The sequence below is a fragment of the Capsella rubella genome, unplaced genomic scaffold (assembly GCF_000375325.1).
Source record: "Capsella rubella cultivar Monte Gargano unplaced genomic scaffold, Caprub1_0 scaffold_6, whole genome shotgun sequence".
Classification (NCBI taxonomy): Eukaryota; Viridiplantae; Streptophyta; class Magnoliopsida; order Brassicales; family Brassicaceae; genus Capsella; species Capsella rubella.
This window is the reverse complement of record NW_006238918.1, coordinates 13,936,375-13,953,305: the sequence shown is the minus strand read 5'-3', so window position 1 is coordinate 13,953,305 and position 16,931 is coordinate 13,936,375. Positions and strand designations below refer to the sequence as shown.

The window sequence follows — 16,931 nt, the reverse complement described above, 5'->3', positions numbered from 1 at the left end:
CCAGCAAAAGACGACAAAGGAGCAAAAAGAACAGAACTCTTCTCTGCAACACAAAGACACAAATATGCAGAGTGTAAGGAAGGTGAAGACGTCACTCCCAGCTGGTTCTCCGACAATTGTACTATCAAACCGGTTTGGTCCTATTGTTGCAGAAGAGAGTGGCTAGATGCTTGACAAGTGTAATCAGATCTGATCATTAAAAAAAGAGATCTAGATTGTTCTTCCCGTTGTATAAGTATAAAGCTCTATCTATCTATTGTAATTTTTGATTAAGCAATACAGATCCAAGAAAGTATTATTCAGCAGAGAAACCCTTTCTTTTTTCATTTGTTCTCAGAATAAACGTACGATTGAACTTAATTTCTTCTAGAATAAAATCAAAATACCACAAAAATTGAGGATATCACAAAGGTTTAAATGATATATGTTGATGAGTTTCTCAGTTCTTACATTATAATTTGCATTCTTGAAAATAGTATTATAAGAATATGCAATGTTAAATGTTATAGAAAATGAGAAGAAAGTTATAAACAAGAAGAGAGGATCAAAATCCAAAAGTTAGAGAAGAGAAGAGATTAATAATAATACTAGTTATGTAGTTGGGATGGGGTTTAAATAATCAATGAGCCAGCTTAATTTAATTAATTGAAGTGCACAGCCCAAAGACATTGCATGTGTTTTGAAGTGCATCAATCTTAATTTGCAATTTGTATACTACACCTAACGCGTTTTTATCTCCTTTGACTCACAATCTCACATACACATACTCACCTTACGTGTTACTTTCTTACACTTCTAATTTTGTATATAAGTTTTGACATACATATATATATATATATGCTTAAATCGATATTTATCTCAATTTGCTATAAAGATTTCTCATAATTCACTTTCAATTTTAAACTAGAAAACCTAATTAATATTGTTAAGAATGATCCTATTTTTGTGTGTGAAATAAGAAGTCTCTTGTTGTGAATTCGTCAACATACACAAGTCATTTATTATTATTGTTGCCAACAACATATATAATCGAAGCATATAACTCGTTTTTTATATATATATAATACATTACTCAATAAAATCACCAAGTCATCTCACCACTCATATTTTGGCACGTGTGTCAAACTTTTGTAAACAATTATCGAGAAAATACAACACAACCCATAAGAAATTATACTTTAAATTATTTCATCAAACTAAAAAAATAGATAAACTATAACATTGCTTCGATTACAAGTTGTATAAAATTGTACACGTCAAATTATCTTATCTTTCTAATTCAATAGAAAGAAAAAAAAAAGATTCGGACATTTTGAAGGTAGCAACAATGGAATTATTCGTTGATTCCCTCCATTATTTTATTTTTATTTTCATTATTATTTATTTATTTATTAATATATTTTCATTTTAATTTTTTTTTTAAAAGCTTCCAGACGAAAATGGCGATCATTTGGTAACCGCCTCTTTCATTATTTCCTTTTTTCTCTTTCTCTCTCTTCTCTCTGGAGAAAAAGGGAAACAAAAAAAAAAGCAGAGATTTTTCAACAATTGCACTATAAAAAAACAGAGCCACGTGATTCGTTTTAGATCATTGATTGTTTCTGTAATTCCCAAATTCCTCTTCTTTCTTTTAGGGTTCTTTGTGGGTAAAAAACCAAAAAATCTCTTAAGCACCACATTGATTTGACTTTAATCAAATCGGAGAATTCGATCTTTTTTTTTTTCTTATTTGATTAAGCTCGAAACTGGGTTTTTCCTTCTTAAAGACCCGAGATTTACCTCCGCTGCTAGCTAAAGGTTTGATTTTTAATCGAGTTGAAAAGAAAAAAAAAACAAGTCTTTTCGGGTTTTTTTGAGAAATTGGGTGTTGTTGCATGTTACTGTTTTTGATGTTTTCTTGTTTATTGCGAATGTTTCTTGTTTTATACTATTGAAATCTAATGATGATGTAAGTGTGTGTGTTTTTTTCTTCCAATTTTGAGATTCTGCAGCATAAAAGTGTTGCCAATTCTGGTCTGTTTCTTTGGTTTCGTTGACTTCTATGGAGTTTTTAGTATTGTTATGTTCTTATTTGATCCAAGTCAATTTTTGAACATAGTGCAAGAGATGAGTAGTGCTGCTTGTTAGGTTCACTGTTTGTTCATATATGAGTTGTTGTATGTACTTCAAGGTTGTTAACAGTGGATGACATATATACAATATTGTTTGCTGTTTTGGCTTTCATTACGGATGGGGATTTTGGGAATGACGGGTGTTGTACAATAGCTAGTTGTAGTTCTTGTATCAGTGATGAATTTTTTGAATTCAGGGCTTAGTATTAGATAGCTGATAGCAGCAATTTGATGTATCAAAAATAGTTTATGGATACTGTTACATTACTTGATCACATTGTGCTGAATGTATTTTTCTGATTCTTGTTTCCTTAGGCACAAGGTTTTGTCTGCTGAAGTAGAAACTGGAAGCTCAAGGTTATTCATGAACCATTCCTAGCCGTGTCAAGATCTAAACTGTCATCAAGAAACTTCTACGAATTACGTGCCATGGTCTCTGACAGGCATTCTACTCGTTTATATAACTCCCTCCCAATGGAGAGGGTCAGAACGATTCTAACTCACACTTACCCTTATCCGCATGAGCATTCACGTCATGCTATCATTGCTGTATTTTTTGGTTGCCTATTCTTTATTTCTTCGGATAACATGCACACCCTCATAGAAAAGTTTTCAGTCAAGTGGTGGTCCATGTATGCATGTTTGCTCGGATTTTTCTACTTCTTTTCTTCTCCATTTATCCAGAAGACCATCAGACCAAATTATTCAAACTTCAGTCGGTGGTAAGCCATTGTTAATTCTATCTTCTGAACTTATCAAATATCAGCTTTCACTCTTTGAAATTTCCTAATTCCGTTTTTCCTTTTTGTTTTGGGTGTAGGTACATTGCTTGGATTTTAGTTGCAGCTTTGTATCATCTTCCTAATTTTCAGTCAATGGGTTTGGATTTGAGGATGAATTTGTCCTTGTTTCTAACAATTTACATATCATCCATACTCTTCCTTGTTGTCTTCCACATCATTTTTCTTGGACTTTGGTATGTTGGTCTCGTTTCTCGCGTGGCTGGAAGACGCCCAGAGATCTTAACCATTCTTCAAAACTGTGCTGTAAGCTCACTGTTGCCAGTTTTTCACATGAAGCCATTTTTTTTTTTTAAATGTCTTTCGTATAAAAATTATTGTCTTCATGTTTTTGGCTTGTGCAGGTTCTTAGCATGGCTTGCTGTATATTTTACAGTCATTGTGGTAATCGCGCTGTTCTGAGGGAAAAACCACATGGAAGACAGTATTCTAGCTGGTTTTCGTTCTGGAAAAGGGAACATAGGAACAACACCTGGCTTGCAAAATTCATTCGTATGAATGAGCTGAAAGACCAAGTGTGTTCGTCGTGGTTTGCTCCAGTTGGATCTGCAAGCGACTATCCACTTTTATCCAAATGGTTCATTTACGGGGAGGTATCTCTTCTTAAACTGTTCTAGTGAGTTGTAAATATGTTTTATGTGTTCACCCTTTAATAGTCCGATACCTACCTTCCTATTTGTAGATTGCATGCAACGGATCATGTCCTGATTCATCTGACGAAATTTCTCCTATATACTCCTTGTGGGCCACATTTATTGGTCTTTACATTGCCAATTATGTAGTGGAGAGATCAACAGGGTAAGTAGCATCTATGACATAATACCTGTCAGCTTAATATTGCAGTTGAGGATCAACAGTAACATTTATATGAACAGCTTTGTTCTTTCATTCAAATGAATGCTGAATCTTATAAGTTTTAATATACTGTTAAGGTGGGCTCTGACACACCCTCTATCAGTTGACAAATATGAGAAGCTGAAGAACCAGCAATTGAAACCTGATTTCTTAGATATGGTTCCTTGGTATTCAGGGTACGTCAATGCTAAACTAATATTCCCCCTTTCTGCTTACCATTTTTTATTGTGGCAAAAGATGAAGGCAGGACACTTGACCAGGTGCTGACCTATCTCATTATATATTTCAGAACATCGGCTGATTTGTTTAAAACTGTATTTGACCTCCTTGTGTCAGTCACAGTATTTGTTGGCCGCTTTGACATGCGGATGCTGCAGGTAGACATTTTAAACTTGTGATATGATATTATCAGGTCGTTCCTCTCTCTCTGCAGATAGACATTCGAGATAATTGAATTCAACGTTTTTTTGCTCTTTTCCTTCGTGCCAAATCATTAGGCTGCAATGACCAAATCTGGTGATGCAAGTGGTAGAAAGGAACTTTTATATGATCACCTTGCTGAGAAGAAAGATTTTTGGTTTGATTTCATGGCGGATACTGGTGATGGTGGGAACTCATCATATAGTGTTGCGAAGCTTCTTGCTCAGCCTTCTCTCAAAGTTCCAGTGGCTGATAATTTTCTATCTCTTCCACGGGGAAATGTACTACTTATTGGAGGAGATCTTGCGTAAGTGCTTTACTTATAATTGTATATATTTACATATTCGCAACGTTTTTTCAAATCTAACCATGGATGTCTTTCTCCAGATACCCAAATCCGTCAGCTTTTACATATGAAAAACGTCTCTTTTGTCCTTTTGAGTATGCAATGCAGCCACCCCGTTGGTATAAAAATGACTCTATTGCTGTTGATAAGCCTGAATTACCTAATGGAGTGTCTGATCTTAAGAGTTATGAAGGTCCTCAATGTTTTCTAATCCCTGGAAACCATGGTGAGTTCCTAATCTCATCTTCATTTCAGATAATTTGTCTCACATAGCTGCATCATACTCGGTTTCTTCTTTCGTCTCCTCTAATAATAGAGTTATTTATTATTATTTCATAGACTGGTTTGACGGACTGAATACTTTCATGAGGTATATATGCCATAAGAGTTGGTTAGGCGGCTGGCTAATGCCCCAGAAGAAAAGCTATTTTGCCCTGCAGCTACCTAAGGGATGGTGGGTGTTTGGTTTGGATCTTGCACTTCATGGTGATATTGATGTCGACCAATTCAAATTCTTTTCCGAATTGGTGAAGGGCAAGGTAGTATGAGTATCACTTTTCATTTCCATCCTTTATACAGGATTTGTAGATGTAATGTAAATATTTTTGTCACCTAGTCAGAGGTGTACCATTGTTTGCTTTACTCTGGTACAGATTTGTGATGACTTTTGTTTCTGAAATGCTTATAACAAGTGGTTTAGGCTATATTTTAGTGGCTTCGTCTTTTCATATACTCAATTTTCATATTGCTACTTTAATAAAATTAATACTTTCTCATTCAGGTGGGCGAGAATGATGCGGTGATCATTATCACGCATGAACCAAATTGGCTTCTTGATTGGTACTGGAGCTGTGATACAGGGAAGAACGTGAGACATTTGATATGCGACGTTTTGAAATACAGGTGCAAACTTAGAATGGCAGGGGATTTGCATCATTATATGCGGCATTCGTGTAGTCAATCAGATGGACCTGCCCATGTCCAACATCTTCTTGTTAATGGCTGTGGAGGAGCTTTCCTGCATCCCACCCATGTGTTCAGCAAATTTTCAAAGTTCTATGGGGCATCTTATGGAAGCAAGGTTGCCTACCCCTCTTTTGATGATTCAAGCAAAGTAAGTTTCCTATCACGAACTTGTCTTGTTTATAACTTTTCATAGCATTCGTATATTAAATGGTGTTTTTTGCTGTCTGCAGATTGCATTGGGAAATATTTTGAAATTCCGGAAAAAGAACTGGCAGTTTGATTTTATTGGTGGGATTATATATTTTATCTTGGTCTTTTCATTGTTCCCTCAGGTACGTATTAAGCTTGTCCTATTTAAAGTTTAAAGTTTAAACATTGCACAACATGCAGTAATAGATTGGGAAGCTAAAATTGGTTTTATATATGAAATATCCGTTCTTTTTGTTTCCTGAGGTTTGCATATATGTCGATTTGATTTTTCCTTGAGAACCATCATATAGGCTCACTTCTCACAAGAAATCTGAAATCTTATTCCTTCTTGTTCCTCGTTTATTTCAGTGTAAGCTAGCTCACGTCTTACGAGGTGATTCGTTTTCTGGTCACCTGGAGAGTTTCTTAGGCACAGTTTGGAATGCCTTTGCGTATGTGATGGAACAATCTTATGTGTCTTTTACCGGTGTCATGATGTTGCTGATAACTGCAATCACATTTGTCCCCTCAAAAATATCTCGGAAGAAACGTGTTGTAATTGGAGTTCTTCATGTTGCTGCACACCTGATGGCAGCTCTGATTCTTATGTTGATGTTGGAACTGGGCATAGAAATCTGTATTCAGCATAATCTTCTTGCAAATTCTGGTCAGTTTTCGTTCCACATGGTTTTCATACCAAAGTGCATAGTATTATTGTACTGAACTACCATCTTGATTCTTGACTCATCACAATGTCATGGACGCCAACAGATAATTAATGACTGGGTGAAATTTTTTGTGATTTAGCCTTGATTGATTTGTGACTCTTACATTTTTCTTCACACAGGGTATCATACATTATATCAGTGGTACAAATCAGTGGAGAGTGAGCATTTCCCAGACCCTACTGGCCTTCGAGCTCGTATTGAACAATGGACGTTTGGCTTATATCCCGCTTGCATAAAGTATCTTATGTCAGCATTTGATGTTCCTGAGGTAAATAATGTACTGAGTTTTGCTTCTGTTTTTGATTGACCAAAAATCCAATTTGAAAAAATAACCCGAGTGTTTTCACATCAGGTGATGGCGGTTACCCGGACCAACATTTGCAAAGACGGAATGGAATCACTTTCCCGAAGTGGAGCTGTTATCTATTATGCTTCTGTCTTCCTTTACTTTTGGGTCTTCTCAACTCCTGTCGTGTCTATGGTATTTGGAAGCTACTTGTATATCTGCATCAACTGGTTCCACATACACTTTGATGAAGCTTTCTCTTCGCTCCGCATTGCCAATTACAAATCTTTCACCCGTTTCCACATCCTAGAAGATGGAGACATCGAAGTTTTCACGCTAGCAGTTGATAAGGTAAGAACCTCTACTTAGGAAGGTGGTACTTGACACTGCTACTACTAATGAACCAGTCTTTCATTGATTCTGTCATTAGTTCTTATTTATTGGTATCTTAGTTTTAACTGCATGGTTAAGGAACTTTAACCAAAGATGTGTGTATATTATATGAGTTTAGGTGCCAAAGGACTGGAAACTGGACAAAGAATGGGATTCAGAGCCGAAACAGAGTTTCAAGATGAGCTACGAGAGAAAGTATCCAAGTAAATGGTGTGCCCCAACAGCCCAACAAGACCCTGTTAATACCGTAAAGATAGTAGATCGTTTCACGATTCATAGATCAGCAAAAGAAAACGGAGGATGTTAGATATGGATCAGTCATAACTCATTATCCATTTAAATTGTATCGCTCTCTGTGTATAAAATTAGAATGTAATGTAGCCTCTCTGCTTATTGTTTGAGATGAATGAAGTTTGATAGAAAGAAATAATTTTTATTGTCGTTGGATTTAAGTTACAAAATAGATTGGCACAACGCACAACATTCTCTAATAAGCTACGAAGTACCTTTACCCATCCCTCTCTCTCTCTCTCTCTCTCTCTCTCTCTCTCAACCATACAACAATTTTTTGCCTTTAATCAAAGCCTTCTTATAGAGCCTTCCTAATATTACAAATCAAGGAAAAAATAGAGAGAGAGGACGACTCATAAAAGCTTTTAAAAGTTACAGTGAAGATCTCAACCTTGTTAAGGGCATTTTATGAAGAAGGGGCGTATTCATGGATGGCCGTTGCTAATTTATCTCTGGCTTCTGCAGTCTTTGTCCTTATCAGGAAGGTTCTTGGCGTTACATTCTCATTGGAATCCTCCTGTTGCAGGGTAGGCAAAATCAGATAAACTACAAAACCAACCTGAAAACTAAACACTAAAAAAGAAGCTTCAGCAGCTTTTATTTACCGAGGAGTGGAATATTGCAACAAGGGCGTTCTTCGATGGGCTCGTCTTGATTCCAGCGTACAGTAGTGCATTCAGGAGCAGTTTTCCAACCTGACAAGAAAATAGGCTTAAAATGTTGGAGATATATCGACCAATTTGAATGTGAGGTGTGTCTACTGAATCATACATCGTTTCGGACAAGAATTGTGGGTTTTGATTCTTTTGTCCCCTTGTCGATGCCTTCTTTGCATTTTATGTAAAGATTCCCTGTTCCTTTATCTTTCCAACCTTTATCAGATGGGTCATTTGACTGCACAATAACATACATACAAAGCTTAAAACGTCAGCAAGAACATCAAAAAGATAACTAAAGTAGAGAAAATAAACTAATTCACAAGTACTATGACACCTAAAGAGGAATTTGAGAATGATTAGGAAAGAACATTTTTATCTTTAACCTTTATGGTCCCATACGTGATGCCAAATTCGATATGCTTATTAATATTACATCACACAATATGTACAAACAACAGCAACATTTTATGAAACAATATAGTGAGAGCTGCTGAAACAGGGAAGGTTATAGTAGAATAACGGAAAATAACATCAACGTTTTTAGCCAGCAAAATACCTTTACATAAAGTTTGCATTTGACTTCATGAACCACAGTAACACCCTTTTCTTCAGTCTTTTTGACCGATGGGCTGCTCGGTTGAGGTTGTTCATCTTCTGCCAAGTCAAAAAAATCCAACGTTTACACTGTTATGCCTCATTTCTTATAGATAATTTCCTCTAGGTAAGTTGTAACTTCAGCATAGAAAAATATAACAAGATCGTGGTTTAAAAAAATTTGAGGAACACAAAATTGGAAGATAACAATATACTGATCAACTTACCACCATCTGCATCATCTGCAGAATCTCGCTTTACCGCTGTGGACACTGGAGCTACTAATACCAGCAAATAAAGAAAAGAGAAGTTAGGTCTGAATATACAAAGCTGATCAACGACGAGTCCAATATTCTGCCAATTGAACAAGTAGATACCTCCAGATGAATAAGTGGTTTGATTATTCGAAAATGGGAAAGGAGGTTGGCTATTAGAGACTGCTCCTACTTGACTGCTTGAAAATAGGCTCGGTTGGCTGCTTTTAGCCAAACCCGTCTGGCCACTGCTAAAAAACCCAGTCTGGCTATTAGAGACTGCTCCGGCTTGACTGCTGGAAAATAGGCTTGGTTGGCTGCTTTTAGCCAAACCAGTCTGGCCACTGCTAAAAGACCCAGTCTGGCTATTAGATGTTGAACCAAATGGACTGTTGGAGAATGCTCCAGGTTGGCTTGAAAACAAACCAGACTGACTACTGGAAAAATTGGAAGATTGATTGTTTGAGAAGAGCCCAGGTTGACTGTTTGAAGCAAATAGGCTATTATTTGAAACTGATTTAAGATCGCTATTCTTGACTTCAGCCACAATTTTCTTCTCTGCTCCACGAGATTCAGGGGATACATTTTCCCCCTTTCCCTTATTTTCTTTCAGCCAGTTGACGACATCCTTAAACTTTTCCTGCACAAGAATCGACATGAAACAGTAAACTGATTAGCTAGTGTACTGAACAAAAGGTCTAGCACAAAACAAAGCAAGAGACTGGAAGAGTAAGCTACTCTATCCTTTCAATATAAATGGACAGCGTAACCGAAGACTATAAGACATACTAAATAATTAGCATTCTTGATTAGTAAATCAAAACAGGATAAACCAGGTACATTGTTATACGTTAAGAAAAATTAAAGTATTTGAAATTCATGTCATTAAGAGTATTTACCAGAATGTTTGAAGCATGCGCAATGTAGTCATTCATCCCATCTTCCCAGAGTTCATCAGGATGATTCTTCAGCTGTAACTGAACCCAACTGTTTACACATTGAAGCATAAGCCATACTTATTGAATGTATAAACATAACAAGTTAAATATGTTTTCATAAACTATATAGAATATACCCAACAAGTACAGAGATAATCTTTTTTAAAACACAACTGTTCACCTTACAAATTGGTTATTAAGAGCTCTCACATTCTTTCTAGCTAACTCAGCCCTTTGCTTATCCAATGATGCTGATGTTAATGAACTCTGCTGCATCTGTGCCACATTCTTCTGAGTACCAAATAAGGTTCCTTCCATTGGTTTAGCATTCTTAAACTGCAAAAAAAAATCCCCTTTCAAGAACTTAGTTCCATGTATATGAGCTCACAGATTCAATTCGATATCAAACTGCTCTAAAATTCAAAAACTACCTCAGTAATAGATCTAAAGCAACCCCTTTGAGCTAAATCTTATAGTTCCATATACCAATATGGACAATGCCCACAAGCCAGAACTTGTCTACATTATAAAGTTGCCGACTTTATTTATAATCATCAATCACCCAACCAAGAAACACCCCCAAAGTTTCGATCTTTTTCTCTTCTACCGTCGAATCAATGCAAATACTGAATTCTTAACGAGATTCAATCGGCAAAATCAAAACTTTTCTTCTACCCAAAACCAAGAACACAAAAATGAATCGGGAAAAAGACAAAACTCACGGAAGAGTCAATAGAATCGGAGACGGCGGCGCGTTTTACTCCCCTCATGATTGACACAGTCTCGGCTTTTTGCTTAACTCGGTGGAATTAGAATCGGAAGAAACAAAAAGAGGCAGCTACTAAAACGGGGAATTTTTATTTTAGGGTTTATTGTGTCTCTTTTTTTTTTTTCTTGCTTCAATTTTTTTTTTAAAAAAGACAATATGTTGAAAGAGGAGAAGAAGAAGAAGAAAAGAAAAAAAGGATACTCTTTTTAGATGCTTTTTTCCATTGTGGAAAAACTCATCATCCCAACCCCAAATATATTTAAAAAAAAATTCCCATTTTTTTTGTTTTCAGAAGATAAATTTCTATTTTGGGTGATTTCATTCATACCCAATCTATTTTCATGTACTTTTTTGCTCAATAAACATCATATATCCGATGTTTTAATAAAATTGGATTATGGAGAGATAATTGCGATGGTGCATGATCCAGATTTGTGGCATGTCTTTCTAATTTATTTGACGATTTTCAAACAGATTCGTGTATTTTAAGTTTTTTTCTCTAAAATTTCATGCTTTCGTAATTTGAAAACGGATTGTTTAGCGCGCTATTCTAGAGTATCAGACTCCCAAATTTTGTTTACTAATAAGGAAACAATATTTTATTAAAATTTGGCTGAAAAAAAAACTTCATATATGTATTTAGCTCAATAAGGATAAAAATGAATTTCAGTTGCCTATAAAAAATATATCCGATGTATTGAGCTAAAAAAATAAAACTTAAATCGATTTTTCAAAATTTTATATACTGTATATACATAAAAATAAACAATTACTCTTTTTGTTTCACAAAGAATCATTTAACATTTTCACATTAAGAAAAATAAACATATTTTATTTGTATCATTTATTAATACACCATATATTTTTTTCCTCTAATTAATAAATAGAAATAATCGAAATAAAAAATTAAGTCTTTAAAACTGAATTAGAAACACACAAAAAAAAATTATCTGTAAAACAAAATTAAAATTTTTAACAACACTTTTTATGCAATGGAGGAAGTAAAGAAAAAATCAAAAAGAAAAAAAAAAAACACTCATGCGGTCAAGTCGCACGCATGATGTTGACTCTTGTCTGACTCGATTATTATTTTGTAATCGACTTGATGATCTTCGTTCCACTTCCACCAAACTCTTTTTCCAAAACTCACTAAATCATTTTGATGATGATTGGTCACAAATTATGTTTTGGCCGAGTCTCATCATAACTACTTTTTTAATTATGTCTCTAAGTATAGAAAATAGTGTAGGGAAAATCATATTTAGAAAAGAGTGTATGTAATATTCGATAAACAGTACTCAATAATCATCAACGGGAAATGGTCCAATTACATAAAGTTTGGTCGACTATTTTTATTTCTTTTGAACTCTCTTTGAGTCATATTATATGATATTATATGATATATGTAAGAAAGCTGAATTTGGAATCTTTTGACAAATTTAACACAAATCTTTGATACAAAATTCAACACTTCAATTTTTAATAACATGATTTTTCAGTATGAAACTCTATAGTCAATAATGGTTTTATACGATCATATGAAACGTTTTAAATATGCTTTTAATTTAGTTTAGAAGTCATATAATGAGTTAGGAAATTTAGTTCTTTTCCTTTTCAAAATGTATCGTTCTTCTAATTCTGACTATCACTATAAACTATAAGCCAATATATTACATAAACTCTCTTCACTTTCAGAAATATTTTTATTTTTTGACTTATAATATAGTATTCGAAAACATAAACCATAGAGAGTCTAAAGTCAAGAATTCATATTAGGAGTTAGAAAAACAAACAACATATATAATGACTAGACTCTAGTTCTCATTATAGACTTTAGAAATGATAAACGAACATATGACGACCTACATAAGTTTTTATACGAATCATCCCCCTTATGCAAAACTACATATAGTTTTATTGAAATACCATATAATCTAGTACATTATACGAATCTAATCTTTAAAAAAACCACAAAATCTTAACTCCCTCCCAAAAACCAAAAAAACTATAATTTCATCACGAATCTAAGTCGAAGATGAACTCATCCACCAAGGAAGTGAAAAAACCACTAGCCAAATCTTCAACCACACTTTGTTTCTCATCTCCACTAATGCAACCCCATTTCATTTCCTTCACATATACCTCTCTCTTCTCTTTCACTTGCCAACTCACAAACATCTCTTCTTGTCTCCCCATAACCCAATCTTCTACATTCTTTACCATCAATGTCTCCTCTTTTGGCCCGATATCATCTTCTTGAAGATAATCCAACAGTAGATTATCCGCGGCATGAGAAGCTAGTAAGTCGTTTGTTTCGCCAATTCTCTCCTTCACAAGCGCAAACAAGCGGTTTGCGCGTTCTTCTGATTCATCCTCTTCGGTTTCCAATGGATGAAATGAGTACTCTTCTTGTCTCTCTACATAATCCTCTATACGTTTCTCCAAGTCTAGTGGCTCAAGTCGTACCAAACCATTTAATCTCCTGCTTTTTCTAGCAATTTTCTCATATGTATCTGCAAATATTAGCTCATAACATTAATTTACAAATTCACATTTTGGTTTGCTAGATATTAATCAATTGATAGAATTACCATTTTGTTCTGTGATCTCATCAACTTCATTATCATCGTCATCGTCATCCTCGTCGTCTTTAAAAGGGCATTCCAAGATTGATACCGGACTGAGTTGTTCTTTTTCTTCATTCACACATTCCTAAAAAAAGTTTGCATTTAATATCAAATCAACTTCACATGCAATCCACACAAACGTTAAAAAGAAAAATAACTAAAAAGCCTTAAGAAGAAAAAAAAATCACAGTCTAGTGATATTAATAAGTTGATAAAAGTCAACCCATCCCAAGACAACATCATTTATCAATCTATCTGTCTATGCCCCTATCAAATTTATTATGAATCGTATATTCACTTTAGTTTTGATTGAGATATGTGGGGCTTATTATGTTACAATAATATACATAATCAAATCCAAGAATAAAATCATTCAGGATTACATTAGTTAGTAAAAAATCATGAACATGGGTGATACTGATTATATAAAATTAATTTCGTATAATGTCACTAGCTAGCACTACTACTATGTATATGTATGTGGAGATATGGGAATCTAACTAAAAATATATAAATTCTATATAAAATGTGTACACGATAATTTTGACCAGGTGAGTTTAAAATAATTTGGTACGTCAAGTAAAGTACCATGAAACAAAACAAAACAAAAATTAACTCTCTCGCGGGATCATGTGCCGTAAAATATGCATTAGAAGCTACGTAGAAGAATCTTAAAACAATCCAAAATTTGTAAAGATCCTAAACCTCACGTGCCTCGCACGCATTCCCCCGACAAGTTTCAATGCTTTCACACATGTGACAGTTGTTGTTGTTGTAATAAAAACTTTGAAAACGAGAGTTTAACTAACTAGAACTAACCTGTCGGTTACACAGGCTGTTGTTGTTGCGGTTGACAGATGAATCATCACAGTCACGTGGGTTTAAGCTCTCTCCCCTCTCGTTCCCGTCTTCCACGGCTTCGTTTTCGTTCGATACTTCCTCAGATTCACCGCTTGACGACGTAGAGAACGATGAGGAAGAAGATTGTACAACGTCCTCTGATGATGAGTTTGTGAAAAACTCGCTTCCCGAACTCGATGAGTCACCTGAAACAAACTCCTCCACGGTGGTGTTCGCAGCTGAGGAGATTGTGAATGTTGGTTCCTCGACCACTGTGGCCGTGGAGAGCTGCAGAGAGATCAGATCGAACGGTTGATCTAATAAACTCTCTTCAAACGCGACTGATCTCCACCATTGGATCTCTCCATCTCCATCTCCGGTTACTACACGGCGAGAATGACCTAAGGGTTTTCTCCAGAAGCTTTTGCTTAAAAGCCGTTTAGACAAGCTTCTAGAGAAAACAACTGGTTTGTTATTATTATTATTATTATTACAATTACTATTATTATCTCCCTTGGAAGACGGGAACGGTAAAAGTCTAACCGCGTTAAGAAACGCTGTTGAAGCTTTATGAACAGCGTGACTTATCGCGGTTCCACAAGTCGTACGGCTTGATCTTCTAGTGAGACGGGTTTGTTTGCGACGATGATGGTGATGGATCAGTCCTGAACGTTTGATCTCGGCGTCAAGAAGACGACGAACGGTTGAGGAGGAAGATGAAGAAGAAGGAGCTTGACGACGTGGGAAAGATTTGAAACCATTGGATGAACAAGAACTGAGATCATCGAGTAAGTAATCTCTTAGCATCAATGGCTTCAAACGTCTCTTGCTTGTTGAAAGTCTTTGATCAGAGGAACTGATCATCGACGCCATTTGTTGTAAATCTAAGTTGATGATTTGGTTTGAGTTTTTGAGTGATGAGAGTTGGATTTTGTTTTATAGTGAAGTAGAAAGAAGCTTCTATGTAAGGTGTGTGATGATCACAAAACCGAGGTTTTGTTTTAGATATTTCTTTATTATTATTTATTTTGAAATTTGAAGTTTCGTATGTGCTGAATTATTTTATTGGTTTTAGATTTGAAATCAGAATCTAATTAAATAATTAAGTTAAGATTAATAAGTTGAAGAGAGAGTGACCAGAAGTTGACCTTGTAATAAAACAGGAGACGAGATTCTTGCGGCTGAGATACAGTTTTTGCCTCTTCACGTGTGTGTGTGAACGTTAATAGTACTTATTAGTAGTATTAGATTTACAACAAAAAAAATTTTAATGTATAAAAGTATTAATTAGTGTAATTTCCAGATCTATATTAGCAGCTTCCAACTATTACATTGAAACTATAAAACAATTCTGATTTTTTTCAGAAATCTTTTTAAAAATGTATAAATATTTAGCTAAGTATTACGATTTACGAACTGTATTACTAGTTGAGAGTTGTTATTACTGCCGTCGTTTATTAACCATTCAAGTTTAAATTCTGCATAATGTATTAATGTATATGAAAAAACCAGTGACAAGAGATAGTATTTTCTTTTTAAGAAAAATATCAAAATATATAATTAAGACCTAGAAGACCAAAACTCGATTAACATAATTTAAATGAATCTTTGGTTCATAAATATATATGCTAATTCGGTTTGATTTAACATTTGTATCATTGAGTAAAATAAATTTACAATTACCCTTTTGCATATTAACATTCATAACTATAAATTACCCTTTTGTATATCATTGTAAAAATATTGGAAAACGATCTATCTTGGGTGGAACTGTATCAACATCTAATCATAAAAGATATCTACAATTAGGATCATGAGCTAGTCGTTGATGCCATTTACTTTTTTTGCAAATCTTTTCAAATGATCTTTGTTACCATGTAAAAATATTAAATTATTTATTTGTCAAGAAAACACTATCGCTAACAATATATATGTTGTATATCGCTTAAAAATTTTAGTTTAGTGTTTAATTATATAGTTTTTATCTTTTTAAATTTAAATGATTATAGTTATGTTTAAAGATTAATATTGATAAAAAATTTTAACGCGCGGGTTCACAATCTAATATCAACAAGTAACAGAATTGTGCAAGGCAAAGGCAAAGATAAAGACTTAAAATAGGGTTGAAATGGGCTTCACTTTAATGGGTCTATCAATCGTTCTTATTCGAGTCAACTTTACTAAGAAGACGATCAGTTGATGCTGGAGGATAAAACACTAACCCAAAATTTATAGTACAACTGTACAAGGATGTAATTTATTCTTCTCATACAAAAAAAAGATATATTAATAATATTTTCTTAATACTTGGGTGGACAAGGCTTTACATGTAATCATATTAGCCTTCAAAGTTGGTCTCCATGGGGGCTTTAAGATCAAGTAGGATTAATTCAAAATATTATTACACGTAGGATCAAGGTTTATTATTACATTTAAAGCGTTGTCCACCCAGAGTCATGTACTTTATTCGATTTATTTCTGTTAATGTTTGATCATTGAATACATTAGCCATTCATAATAAACTGACCATTTTCTCTGTTTTTCTTTGTTTTTGTTTTTGTTTTTTTTAACGGGCCTTTATTTATTGGGTACCCCTTAATGGGCTGGGCCTTTGATTACAAAATAAAACTAGGGCAAAAGAAAGCGGATTCTGCCGTCACCGGAAAAGGGACTCGCGTCGTATTGACACCGCAGCGCAGCAAACCAGACCATGAGGATCGGTGGATGCGAGATCCACAGCTTTGAGAAGATTTGATGTATCTAGTGAACGGGAATGAAGCATCCAACCCACCTCAACCGTTCCTTTTCCCTCTACTCTCCAAACCCGCTACAAATCTCCCGAAATGATCAATCACCGACATCGCA

The 16,931-nt window shown here is 34.7% G+C and overlaps 3 protein-coding genes across 4 annotated transcripts; 1 reads left to right on the top strand and 2 right to left on the bottom strand.

The window, feature by feature from the left end:
• Positions 1-1,512: 1,512 nt before the first annotated feature.
• LOC17882017 lies at positions 1,513-7,530 on the top strand. Its single transcript, XM_006286922.2, has 16 exons — positions 1,513-1,797; positions 2,427-2,833; positions 2,932-3,157; positions 3,256-3,504; positions 3,594-3,709; positions 3,844-3,942; positions 4,056-4,143; positions 4,264-4,493; positions 4,574-4,758; positions 4,872-5,071; positions 5,314-5,646; positions 5,729-5,830; positions 6,057-6,354; positions 6,535-6,683; positions 6,768-7,052; positions 7,213-7,530. Exons 2-16 carry the CDS (start codon positions 2,541-2,543, stop codon positions 7,399-7,401), a joined length of 3,042 nt encoding a protein of 1,013 aa, XP_006286984.1. The 5' UTR covers positions 1,513-1,797; positions 2,427-2,540; the 3' UTR covers positions 7,402-7,530.
• On the bottom strand, positions 7,507-10,728 carry LOC17883523. 2 transcript variants are annotated; one of them, XM_006287744.2, is made up of 9 exons: positions 10,553-10,728; positions 10,012-10,166; positions 9,792-9,879; positions 9,016-9,532; positions 8,866-8,919; positions 8,601-8,698; positions 8,157-8,279; positions 7,991-8,080; positions 7,507-7,902 (listed from the first exon to the last, which is right to left on the bottom strand). In XM_006287744.2, exons 1-9 carry the CDS (start codon positions 10,598-10,600, stop codon positions 7,792-7,794), a joined length of 1,284 nt encoding a protein of 427 aa, XP_006287806.1. In that variant the 5' UTR covers positions 10,601-10,728; the 3' UTR covers positions 7,507-7,791. The 2 variants fall into 2 exon arrangements, with proteins under 2 accessions (XP_006287806.1, XP_023635700.1); XM_023779932.1 differs by having other exon boundaries at positions 8,866-8,916.
• A 1,764-nt stretch (positions 10,729-12,492) lies between these two features.
• LOC17883720 lies at positions 12,493-15,047 on the bottom strand. The gene is made up of 3 exons (XM_006286704.2): positions 14,046-15,047; positions 13,191-13,311; positions 12,493-13,112 (listed from the first exon to the last, which is right to left on the bottom strand). The coding sequence occupies exons 1-3, from the start codon at positions 14,937-14,939 to the stop codon at positions 12,616-12,618; spliced, it is 1,512 nt and encodes a 503-aa protein (XP_006286766.1). The 5' UTR covers positions 14,940-15,047; the 3' UTR covers positions 12,493-12,615.
• Between the last annotated feature and the right edge of the window lie 1,884 nt (positions 15,048-16,931).